The 12740-nt window shown below is 45.1% G+C and overlaps 1 protein-coding gene across 1 annotated transcript in view; it reads right to left on the bottom strand.

Moving 5' to 3' along the window:
* LOC140724025 (E3 ubiquitin-protein ligase TRIM39-like) overlaps nucleotides 1-12740 on the bottom strand; it is a 59181-nt gene that overhangs the window by 19480 nt on the left and 26961 nt on the right. The window contains exons 2-3 of the mRNA XM_073038511.1: nucleotides 8474-8524; nucleotides 7462-7592 (exon numbers count right to left, since the gene is read on the bottom strand). Coding sequence (XP_072894612.1) covers nucleotides 7462-7592; nucleotides 8474-8524 — 182 coding nt within the window. The remainder of the gene's footprint in view (nucleotides 1-7461; nucleotides 7593-8473; nucleotides 8525-12740) is intronic.

The following is a 12740-nucleotide window of genomic DNA, read 5'->3' as shown; positions in this document are numbered from 1 at the left end:
AAATGTGGTGAAATTTGTTCCTTTGTGTCAGCAGTACATTGCAATATTTAGAAATAAAAACTATAGATTACAATTAGTATGTCTAATTATATTTAAAATGCAGTGCAAAAGAGAAGGAAAATACTGAGGGGGTGTTCATGGGTTCATTGTCTATGCAGATATCTGATGGTGGGGAAGAAGCTGTTCCTGAACCGGTGAGTGTGTCTTCAGGGTCCTGTACATCCTCCTTGATGGCAGCAATGAGATGAAGTCATGTCCTGGGTCATGGGGGTCCTTAATGATGGATGCCACCTTTTTGTGGCATCATCTTTTGAATGTGTCCTGGATGCTGTGGAGTCCAGTGCCCATGAAGGAGCTGGCTGAGTTTACAACTTTCTGCAGCATTTTCCAATCCTGTGCAGTGGCCTCTCCACACCAGGCAGTGATGCAACCAGTTAGAATGCTCTCCACAGTACATCTGTAGAAATTTGCAAGTGTCTTTAGTGACAGACCGATTCCCCTCAATCTCCAAATGAAATATAGCCGATGTTATGCCTTCATTGTAACTGCATCAATATGTTGGGCCCAGGATAGTTCCTCAGAGATGTTGACAGGCAGGAAATGGAAACTGCTCACCCTTTTCACTTCTGATCCCACGATGAGGACTGGTGTGTGTTCCCTCGACTTCCCCTTCCTGAATCCACAATCAATTCCTTTGTCTTCATGATGTTGAGTGCAAGGTTGTTGCTGCGACACCACTCAACTTGCTGATCTATCTCACTCCTGTACTCCTCCTCGTCACCATCTGAAATTCCAGCAACAATAGTTGTGTCTTCGGCAAGTTTATAGATGAGCCTAGACACACAGACGTGGTGTAGAGAGAGTAGAGCAGTGTGCTGAGCACACATCGTTGAGGTGTGCCCGTGTTGATTGTCAGCAAGGAGGAGATGTTATTTCAGATCCACACAGACTTGGGTCTCCTGGTGAGGATCCAGTTGCAGAAGCAGGTACAGAGGCCCAGGTTTTGGAGCTTGTTGATTACAATTGAGGGTCTGATTGTGTTGAACGCTGATCTGTAATCAGCAGTCTGACTTGTGTATTGCTATTGTCCAGATGATCTAGGGCTGAGTGGAGAGCAAGTGATATTGCATCTACTGGGGACAGATTGTTGCGATCGGCAAATTGTACTGGGTCCAGGTCCATGCACAGAGAGAAGTTGATTCTAGACATGACCAACCCCTCAAAGCACTTCATCACTGAGGTCTGAGCGCCACCGGGGGATAGTCATTGAGGCAGTTCACCTGCTCTTTACGGGTACTGCTATGAGTGTCACGCGTGTGTGTGTGTGTGTGTGTGTGTGTGTGTGTGTGTGTGTGTGTGTGTGTGTGTGTGTGTGTGTGTGTGTGTGTGTGTGTGTGTGTGTGTGTGTGTGTGCGGGTGTGCGCGCGCGCGCGAGAGAGAGAGAGAGAGAGAGAGAGAGAGAGAGAGAGAGAGAGAGAGAGAGAGAGAGAGAGAGAGAGAGAGAGGGAGAGAGAGGGAGAGAGTGTTTGGAACAATCAGAGAATCTAAGGCTTCCTAGTTCGATTGAGGAATGTTTCCAGTAATTGTGGTGCCTCTAAAGAGGGCTCACAGTGACAGGACGACCATTCAGATCAGAACAAAATTATTTACCCAGCCACTGGTGAACCTTCAGAACTCACAAATCAGTCTGGTCTTTGAGAGAAACATTCACAAATTCACACGTCAATTTAAAATTTACAAAGTAAACGTATTATCAAAGTACACGCATGTCACCATGTACAATCCTGAGATTCGTTTTCTGTGGGCAAACTCAGTAAATCAAAGATCCACAACAGAATCCGTAAAAGACTGAACACAACAGGACAAAAGAGAGAACAATATGCAAAAAAGCAACAAACGATGCAAATACAAATTTTAATATATATATAAATAAATAATAAATATTACTAACGTGAGATGAAGAGCCTCGAATGTGATTCCAAAGGTTTGAGGTTGATGGCCCTCTCCACCTTTGACCCCGATGAGGACTGGCTCCTGGACCTCCTGTTTCCGCCTTCTGGGGTTAATAATCAGCTCTTTTCTCTTGCTGATATTGAATGAGAGTTTGTTATAAGACCACAAGTTACAGGGGCTTAATTAGGCCATTTAGCTCATGGAGTTCGCACCAAAATATCATCATGACTGATTCATTATCCCTTTCAGCCCCAATCTCCTGCCTTCTCCCCTTATCCCTTCATGCCCAGATCATTCAAGGATCTATCAACCTCTGCCTTAAATATTAATAATGATGGCCTCCACAGCAGGCTGTAGCATGGAATTCCACAGATTCACTCATTCCTGGCTTTAAGAAATTCTTCCTCATCGCCATTCCAAAAGGACACTCCCTCATCCTTTGCACTGGCCTTCCAACATGCGATAATTTTCAATTAGGTCACTCTCGCCCTTCTGAATTCCAGTGAATCTCGGCCCAGAGCCGTCAGAAGCCCTTCAAAGGACAAGCTGTCAAATCCTGGAATCATTTTCGTGACCTTCATTTGAACTCTCTTCAGTTTCAACACATCCTCTCTAAGATAAAGGACTCAAAATGCTCCCATTCCTCCAGGTGAGGCCTCACCAGTGAGTTAGAAAACCTCAGAATTGCATCCTTGCTTTTATATTCTGGTTCTCCTGAAATTAAATGCTGACATCGCACTTGCCGTCCCCACGATAGACTCAGACTGCAAATTGGCTTTGGGGGATGCTGCATAATTACTCCCAAATCCCTTTAATCCTCAAATGGTTGTGTCTTCTCTCCATTTGAGGAAAATATCTACCCTTTCATTTCCTCTACCAAAGTCATGACCATTCATTTCCTGACATTGTATTTCATCTGTCACTTCTTCGCCCATTCTCTTAATCTGTCTAAGTACTTCTGTGGCATCTCTATTTCCTCAAAACTATCTGTCCCTCCACCTAGTTTCGTATTGGCTGAAACTTTGCTCAAAACAATCAATTCAGCCAAATTATTGACATAGCACAAATCCCTGTGGATCATCACTAGTCACCAGCAACCAAGCAGTAAGGGTTCCCTTTATTCCCACTGTTTGCCTCTTACCAATCAGCCACTGCTTTATTGGATGGATGGAGGGATAGATACTTTATTCATCCCCATGGGGAAATTCAACATTTTTTTCCAATGTCCCATACACTTATTGTAGCAAAACTAATTACATACAATACTTAACTCAGTAAAAATATGATATGCATCTAAAGTCACCCTCTCAAAAAGCATTAATAAATAGCTTTTAAAAAGTTCTTAAATACATTGAATGGTATCTTAAGCTCAGTCCTTACCCCGGCACTTTAACATATCTTAATCCTGGCGGTTGAATTGTAAAGCCGAATGGCATTGGGGAGTATTGATCTCTTCATCCTGTCTGAGGAGCATTGCATATTCCCTGTAATAACACGGGTAAGTAGCCGCTTCTGTGGCACCTTGTCAAAAGTCTTCAGAAAATCCAGATACACAGCATCAACCGATTCTCCTTTGTCGATCCTGATTGTTATTACTTCAAAGAATTCCAACAGATTTGCCAGATCTAAGATTTTCCCTTGAGACGAAACAAGCAGCTGACTTGTGCAGCAGTCCTCGAAGTTCTTGTAGTCTTGTGATCATATAAAACACATTAAGCAGAGAGAAAAAAAAACAAAACACCTTTTCTTTGCCCCGAGAGGACGCAGCGTCCAAACGCTTTGCCAACTTAATGATGGCTCCAGGCCTGGACTTGCAGAGTTCAGAAGAATGAAACAAATCAAACATTGAAAGCACAGAAAACACAGAGGAGAGCTGGAGAGGGAGATGTGAGAGTTGTTTGTGTGTGCATGTGTGTGTGGTGCATGCGTTTGTGTCTCCTTTTGTGTCTGTGTGTGTGTTTCTGTCTCTATGTCTCTGCGTGCTAGTATGCCAGTGAGTGTCTGTGTGTGTATTTGAGTCTGTGTGCGTGCTTGTTTCTATTAATGTGTGTCAGTGTGTATGAACTGTTTATGTGTCTGTGCGTGCACGTGTGTGTATCTCGATGAGTGCGTGTCTGTCTGTGTTTTCTGTGAGTCTCAGGGCCTGTGTGCACATTTATGTCAATGCGTGTCTGTCTGCGCGAAGACGTGTGGCTCGGCGTCTGTGTGTGTGTGTATGAGAGAGAGAGAGTTTGTGTGGATGTGTGTCTGAGCGTGTGCGTGTGTGTGTCACTCTGCCTGTGGATGGATGTCTGTGAATTTTTGTGCCTTTCCTCACATTTGAAATTAAACTTATTCTGACAGTACATATACGTAACCACATACAGACATGATATTCATTTTCTTGCTGGCATCCACAGTTGAACAGAAAAATACAACAGAATCAATAAAAAACTCCACACAACGACTGACAAACTGATCATTTTGAGACGATGAGTTGCAGAGGCCTGGAAAATGTGTCCACACGTGTGGGACCTGCTTCCCCAGGGCAGCAGCGAGAAGAGAGCGTGGTCTGAGTGGGTGGGGGATGGTTATCATTGATGCTGCTTTCCTGTGGCCGCGCTCCTTGTAGATGTGCTGAATTTCTCTTTGCTGGGCTGGGAGATGTCCAACACTTTCTGTAGATCTTTCCGTTCTTGGGAACTGGTTTCTGTCGTGGGCTGTGATGCAACCAGTCAGGATATTGTCTATCATGCATTTACTGAAGTTTGACAAAGTTTTGGACAACAAGCTGAATTTGTGCAACTTCTCAAGCAGTGGAAGCTCTGTGCCTTCTTTGTGACAACACTTACGAGTCAGCTCTCTGAATTGGTAGCACCAAGGCATTTAAAGTCACCGGCCCTGTGGAAGAACATTTGAAATATAAAGTCCGAAGAGCTGTGTGTTGTTAACGTTTTGAGGCCTTGCGGATTGTTCACAGATATAATCACAAGCTGGTTTCCCTGTAACTCAGAGGGTGGAGAGTGGAGAGAGGGGGAGGGGGTAGAGAGGGTTAAGAGTTGAGTTCTGTTAAAGCTTTGTGACTTTGTCGATTGCCTGTATTTATCCAATTCAGTTGCAAGTCTGCTGAACTAAGATTATTGTGCTGACCACATCCCCTCAGTAGAGCGATAATACAGCTGTACAGATGAGATAAGTGTAGACGGGTGGGAAAGAACGTTTTGAACTGACTCCTCTGTTCTGACAAGGTCACACACACTTGTCCGCTGCTGGATCCAAACACGAGCTGATTTCCCTCTAACTCAGAGGGTGGAGAGTGGGGGGAGGGTGAGAGAGAGCCGGGGGAGAGATTTAGAGAGAAGGTGAGGGTGGCAGAGAGAGAAGGGGAGGGGAGAAGAGAGGGTTAACAGTTGTGTGCTGTTAAAGCTTTGTGACTTGACAGCCTGTATTTATCCAGTTCAGTTGCAAGCCTGCAGAACTAAGATTATTGTGCTGACCACGACCCCTCAGTATGGCGATAATACAGCTGTACAGATGAGATAAGTGCAGACGGGTGAGAAAGAACATTCTGAACTAACACATCTGTTCTGCTAAGGACACACACACTTGTCTGCTGTTGGATCCAAACACAAGCTGATTTCCCTCTCACCCAGAGTTCCACAAATGTGGAATCTCAATGATTTTGTGGTAAAATAAATGATTTTCCACAATGACTGTGTGTTTCCTTTTTTATTGCTGCATCGGATCCGGAGTAACAATTATTGTCTTTTCCTTTACGGTTGTGTACGGAAAATGGCATCAAAGGCAGGTGCGCTGAGAAACAGACTTGCAGCAGCGTCACAGACACATGGCAAAGCCGCCGTCACAACAACATAAACATAAGTTATTCAAACATTTTACAGGCAGGAACTCAAATAGAACAGAAACATTTAGAGCACAGTGGTCAGAGTGTTCACAGTACAACATCGCACTCACAGTGTTCAAAACTAAAGTGTCCAGTTCCAGATAAAATGGTAAACCAGCTTCCTGTCCGTAAAAATGAATGCAACTGATTGTCACACACAAGAGAAAATCTGCAGATGCTGGAAATCCAAGCAACGCACACAGAATGCTGGAGGAACTCAGCAGACCAGGCAGTATCTATGGAAAAGAATACATTCGACGTTTCGGGCCGAGGCCATTCACAAGACTTGACTTTAGACCATCCAATAGATTTAGCACTTCTGATATCGGTCTCACCGGCCTATAATTACCTGGCTGAGAGCAGCAGGTGGTGAATGTGTTGAATTCGTTGCCATAGGTGGATGTGTTGGCAGGTGATGGAGTATAAATATGGCGGAGGCTGGTAGATTCTCGATCACTCAGGGCGTGAATTGTTCCGGTAAGAGGGCAGAAGAATGGATTCAGGAGGGAAATTGGTCAGCCATGATGAAATGGTGGAGCATACTCGATGGAACGAATGGCCTGATTCTGTTCCTATGTCTTGTGGACTAAACACAGATTTACCTTCCCCCAACTTTCCGGTTTCTGCAGAAATCGCTCCCTTCTTTTCTCCTTTTCCACATATTCTTCCTGGCCCTTATCCCTGAAAGTGAAAGAAATACTACACCTGCCCATTCATCTCCTCCCTTACTCCGTTCATCGCCCGAAGATGTTCTTCCAGGTGAGGCAACGCTTCCTCTATTGCATCCGCTGTTCCTGATACAGCCTTCTGTATATTGGTGAGATCCTGTGTAAATTGGAGGGATCGTTTTGTCTCGCACTTCCTGTTCAGCTGCCAAAAGTGGAACTTCCCTGTGCCCAAACAATTTTATTCCTATCCTCATTCCCGTTCCAACATGTCGGTCCATGGCTTCCTCTTATGCCATGATGAAGCCCCCCCCCCCTCCGGCTAGAAAAACAACACCTTATATTTTCTTTATATAACCTCCAACCAGATGGCATGAGTAGCGATTTCTCCTTCCAGTAAACTTTATCCTTCCCACTCCCTTCACCTTCTTTCCCCCAATCTGGCTCTTACCTCTTCTTCTCACCTGCATATCACCTCCCACTGCTGCCACTCCTCCTTCCCTTTATTTCATGAACTACCCTCTCCTCTCCAATCAGATGGCTTACTCTCCAGCCCTTTATCGTTCCCACCCAACGGACATCATCAATCACATCACATCTTTCCTCTTTCTTCCGCCCGGCATTTTTATTCTGGCCTTCCCCCTTCCATTCCAGTCCTGGAAAAGCGTCTCAGATCGAAACGTCAGCTGCTGATTTATTCCCATAGACGCTGCCTCACCCGCTGAGTTCCTCCAGCAATTTCTGTGTGTAACTTTCCCACCTAGTGGTGTCCTGCCGGAATGGGAGGTCCTCTGTGCGGAGCACTCTCACCCGGAGGGTTTCTGCCGCAATGGCCGCTCCCTTGTTGACAACACTCCCACCTAGTGGTGTCCTGCCGGAATGGCAGGTCCTCTGTGCAGAGCACTCTCACCCGGAGGGTTTCTGCCGCAATGGCCGCTCCCTTGTTGACAACACTCCCACCTAGTGGTGTCCTGCCGGAATGGCAGGTCCTCTGTGCAGAGCACTCTCACCCGGAGGGTTTCTGCCGCAATGGCCGCTCCCTTGTTGACAACACTCCCACCTGGTGGTGTGCTGCCGCAATGACCCGTCCACTGTGGACAACACTCAACAGTTAACAGCAGACAGTCAACGTTTTGTAAAATGACACTTCATCAGGACCGGAAAGGACGGGGATAGGTGCTAGAATGATACATTTCGGAAAGCGGTAGAAGTACAAGCTGGCAGATGGTAGATGAGGGACAAGGTTGGGGGAGGGGATGGATCTGAACTCAGAGGCTGGGAGATGAGAGTGTGAAAAGTTATAGAGCTGCATAAGAACGAATCTAATAGAGGGGTAGAGTGGAACACTGACGAAAGGACGGATGAGTGGAACCAGAGAAAGGTGATAGGCAGGCGAGAAGCGAAGGGGTGAAAGGGTGAATAGTAACACACACAAAATTGCTGGAGGAACTCAGCAGGCTAAGCAGCATCTATGGAAGGGAGTACGGACAGTCGATGTTTCCAGCTGAGACACCAGCAGGACTGGTGGAATAACGATGAGGAGTCAGGCTGAGAGGCTGTGGGGATAATGGGGAGAAATACAAGGTGATAGGTGCAACCGGATGGAGTGTGTAGGGGTGAAGTAAAGAAGGCAATGGAAGAAAGAAAAAGAGGCTGGAGCACCTGACGGAGGCGATACCCATCTGTTCTCTATCAGATTCCCCTTTTCCAGTCCTGTATCTCTCACCAATCAACTTCCCAACTCTTCACCATTCTGACATGGATACAATGCCTGAATACAATTTTGATTTTATCGCTCCCTCAGCGACTGCAAGCTGTCCAGGCCCTGACTCAGCAAAACAGTCCCAAACCATAATGCTCCTTCCATCCGGCTCCACAGTTAGGATGAGGTTTTGGTGTTGGTGGGCAGTGCGCTTTTCCCTCCAAACAGAGCAATGTGAATTTCTGCCAAAACCTTCAACATTTGTCTCACCTGTCCTCGGAACATTGTCCCAGAAGCCTTGTAGAGCCCCCAGCTGGTCTTCTGTCAAGTTGAGACGTGCAGCAAAGTGTTTTTTGTAGAGCTGTCGTTTCCTCCGTGGTGTCCGTCCATGAAAACCATTCTTGTCACTGTTTTTCTCACAGTGGACACATGAGACTTTAGAGATTTCTGCATGTTTCCTGCTGTTACCCTTGGGCTAGTTTTCATCTCGTTCAGGATTCTCCTGATGAGATCTTTGCAGGATGTCCAGTCCTAGGGAGAGAGACAACAGTACTGTATTTCCTCCGGTGCAGATAATTTCCGTTACTGTGGACTGAAGAACACTCGGGACTTTAGAAATGCTTTTGTAGCATTTTTCATCTTCATGCAGCTCTACTGAACTTCTAAGGTTCTCGGAAAGTTTTCTTTTGTTCGAGGCATGGTCCATATAAACAGTTACAGGCTCTGTCGGTAACCTGACTTCGTGAATCTTTTTTAATTGTAGGGCATCTCTACAACCAGCAATTCCAATCTCATCTCATTGAACACGTGACTCCAAATAGTTTTTTTTATGGACGGCATTATCCCTGAGGTTCACATACTTTTCCCACATAATCTATGTATTATTGCATCATTATTCCTCATTAAATAAATGAACAACTATAATGTTTCTCTTTTGTTTATTTAGTTGTTTTCTCTGTCTAGTGCTATGACATTAATGAAGATCTGATCGTATTTATGCAGAAATAGAGAAAACCTTCCAGCACCACTGTAAATTTGGCCCTCACAGCCACAGAAACCCTGGCCCACACACCGTCACAACACCTGACCTACTCACCCCCCAACCGTTGCCGAGACACCAACGATAAGCACCACATTGGCATAGTTGTAAACATACGCTTCAATTTGCGTATAAGGAGAAGGTGGGAGTGGAGGATGCTATCACGTATTTGCTGCACAAATCACTCTCTCACCTAGATGGGGTCAGTTGTGCTGTGAGGATTACATTCCTTGACTTCTCTAGTGCCTTTAACACCATCCAGCCCAAGATCTTAAGGCACAAACTAACGGAGATGGGAGTAGACTCTCACATGGTGGATTGGATAGTGGACTACTTGACAGATAGACCTCAGTATGTGCGGTTGGGAGACTGTAGGTCTGACACTGTGGTCAGCAGCACAGGAGCGCCGCAGGGAACCGTACTCTCTCCGGTCCTGTTCACCCTGTACACATCAGACTTCCAATATAACTTGGAGTCCTGCCATGTGCAGAAGTTCGCTGATGACACGGCCATAGTGGGGTGTGTCAGGAATGGACAGGAGGAGGAGTATAGGAAACTGATACAGGACTTTGTGATATGGTGCAACTCAAACTACCTGCGTCTCAATATCACCAAGACCAAGGAGATGGTGGTGGACTTTAGGAGATCTAGGCCTCATATGGAGCCAGTGATCATTAATGGAGAATGTGTGGAGCAGGTTAAGACCTACAAGTATCTGGGAGTACAGTTAGACGAGAAGCTAGACGGGACTGCCAACACAGATGCCTTGTGCAGGAAGGCACAGAGTCGACTGTACTTCCTTAGAAGGTTGGCGTCATTCAATGTCTGTAGTGAGATGCTGAAGATGTTCTATAGGTCAGTTGTGGAGAGCGCCCTCTTCACTGTGGTGGCGTGTTGGGGAGGAAGCATTAAGAAGAGGGACGCCTCACGTCTTATAAGCTGGTAAGGAAGGCGGGCTCTGTCGTGGGCAAAGTACTGGAGAGTTTAACATCGGTAGCTGAGCGAAGGGCGCTGAGTAGGCTACGGTCAATTATGGAAAACCCTGAACATCCTCTACATAGCACCATCCAGAGACAGAGAAGCAGTTTCAGCAACAGGTTACTATCGATGCAATGCTCCTCAGACAGGATGAAGAGGTCAATACTCGCCAATGCCATTAGGCTTTACAATTCAACCGCCAGGACTTAAGAACTATTTTTTAAAGCTATTATTAATGCTTTTTGAGTTAGTGATTTAGATGCATATCATATTTTTACTGAGTCAAGTATAGTATGTAATTAATTTTTGCTACAACAAGTGTATGGGACATTGGAAAAAAAAGGTTGAATTTCCCCATGGGGATGAATAAAGTATCTATCTATCTATCTATCTATCTATCTATCTATCTATCTATCTATCTATCTATCTATCTATCTATCTATCTAAACATTCAAATCTGTGCACGGACGAGGAGGATCCCAGTAAAGGTAAGTGTTGACTTTGGTGATGATGACGTGGGGCGGAGCAATATGGCAGGTTTGTGTGATGACGATGAGCGTTCAACTAGGAGATTAGGAAACACAAGGTAATTTCCAACTGCCCGCATAATTAAAATTGCACAAGGCATTAATGAGGCCAAATTTGCAGTATTGTGTACAGTTCTGGTCACTGAATTATAGGAAAGATGTCAACAAAATAGAGAGAGTACAGAGGTGATTTACTAGAATGTTACCTGGGTTTCAGCACCTAAATTACAGAAACAAGGTTGAACAAGTTAGGTCTTTATTCTTTGGAGCGCAGAAGGTTGAGGCGGGACTTGATAGAGGTATTTAAAATTATGATGGGATAGATAGAGTTGACGTGGATAGGCTTTTTCCACTGAGAGCAAGGGAGATTCAAACAAGGGGACATGAGTTGAGAGTTAAGGGGCAAAATTTTAGGGGTGACACGAGAGGGAACCTCTTTACTCAGAGAGTGGTAGCTGTGTGGAACGAGCGACCAGTAGAAGTGGTAGAGGCAGGTTCGATATTGCCATTTTTAAAAAAATGGATAGGTATATGGACAGGAAAGGAATGGAGGGTTATGGGCTGAGTGCAGGTAGCACTAGAAGGGCAGAGATGGCCTGTTTCCGTGCTGTAATTGTTATATGGTTATAAGGTTATATAATTGCACCTCATCAATGTGACAGGCTTTTCATTATCCTTTTCCACGCCATGGCAATAAAAAAACAAGGAATCACAGAAAATATGTCACCTCTGAACCCCAGGTTGCGGGTTAAGTGACACTGAATATCCAGTAAATTCTGTTAATTTACTCTCGGGTACACACGCCCCCGACATACACAGATTTAACATAAAGCTCAGAGAAAAACAAATGCAGGGAGGTTACATCTTACTGCGAGGTGAAGCCAAATAACTAGACCTCAAAACATAATGTACTCCCCAAATGGTCAAAATAAAAACTAACAGCGGGTTCTTACATACCCTTAATGCTCAAAGTGGCAAACCTTTCATTACCCTGGGCCATGGAGGAAATACAACCTCCATAGATGCCCACTCACCACCACAAACTGTGGTCCCCACGCCACCAGAAACGGTGGCCCACACACGCCTACACATTGCAAGCATTTCCTGTAATCAACATCCACGCCAACACCAGCGATAAGTAACAGACCCGTCACTTAACCATATTAATAACCTTACACCCTGAAAAAGATGTTCGGTAGATCACAATAAAGGCAGGCGTGGGACCTGGTTAATCAATGCGTCGGCCAGATCAAAGTTTCAGGGTTGTGTGATACTAAATCCCCAGTAACAAGATCAAGAAATCCAAGAGATATAATTTTCCTAATGTCCGCGCAATTACACCCTCACCCTGTCTCTAACCCCGGCCACACATAACCGGAAACCCTCTGATAACCTCACATGCGCAGTCTATTGTCCGAAAGCAAGAATCATTTTAATGAGTTTACAAATTAGTTGCTTTCAACTTCAGAGAATTCAAAGTTCACTGTCGATTTATGATCAAAGTATTTAGTAATGAAGTCAGTTTTATATTCGTCACACACCCAAGTCAGGACGGAATCTTAATGCCCCGTTCATCCATATTTGCTGATAGAATCCTAAATCTGTGCACACCACCAAATCCGTAGGCAACCCCAATTCCGCCGACACTTCCACATGTACATTAGATTATCCCAGGGTAAGAATCATTTCAACCGTTCACAAAGTAGCTGGCGTAAATTATTGAACAAATTCACCATTCAGTGTGCATTTATTGAAAAGGTTTCCATAGATGAGGAAACCTGATTTGTCACAGCCTTTTATATTCGTCATACCTCGACATAAAAAAACTGCCTCCACTGTAAATTAGCAAGAAGACTGTTGAAGGTTCATAGTTGTTGTTGTTGTTGTTGTTGTTCGTCCTTCGGAGTCGAAGACGACCACGACTTCTGTCAGGTGGAGGGTTTGTGACTGTGGGTCCGGAGGTGACTGGTGAGGCCAATCCGGGCCCTGAGAG

Source organism: Hemitrygon akajei, unplaced genomic scaffold (assembly GCF_048418815.1).
Source record: "Hemitrygon akajei unplaced genomic scaffold, sHemAka1.3 Scf000153, whole genome shotgun sequence".
Taxonomy (NCBI): domain Eukaryota; kingdom Metazoa; phylum Chordata; class Chondrichthyes; order Myliobatiformes; family Dasyatidae; genus Hemitrygon; species Hemitrygon akajei.
Note: the sequence above shows the minus strand (reverse complement) of the source record. Positions and strands in the feature narration are given on the sequence as shown.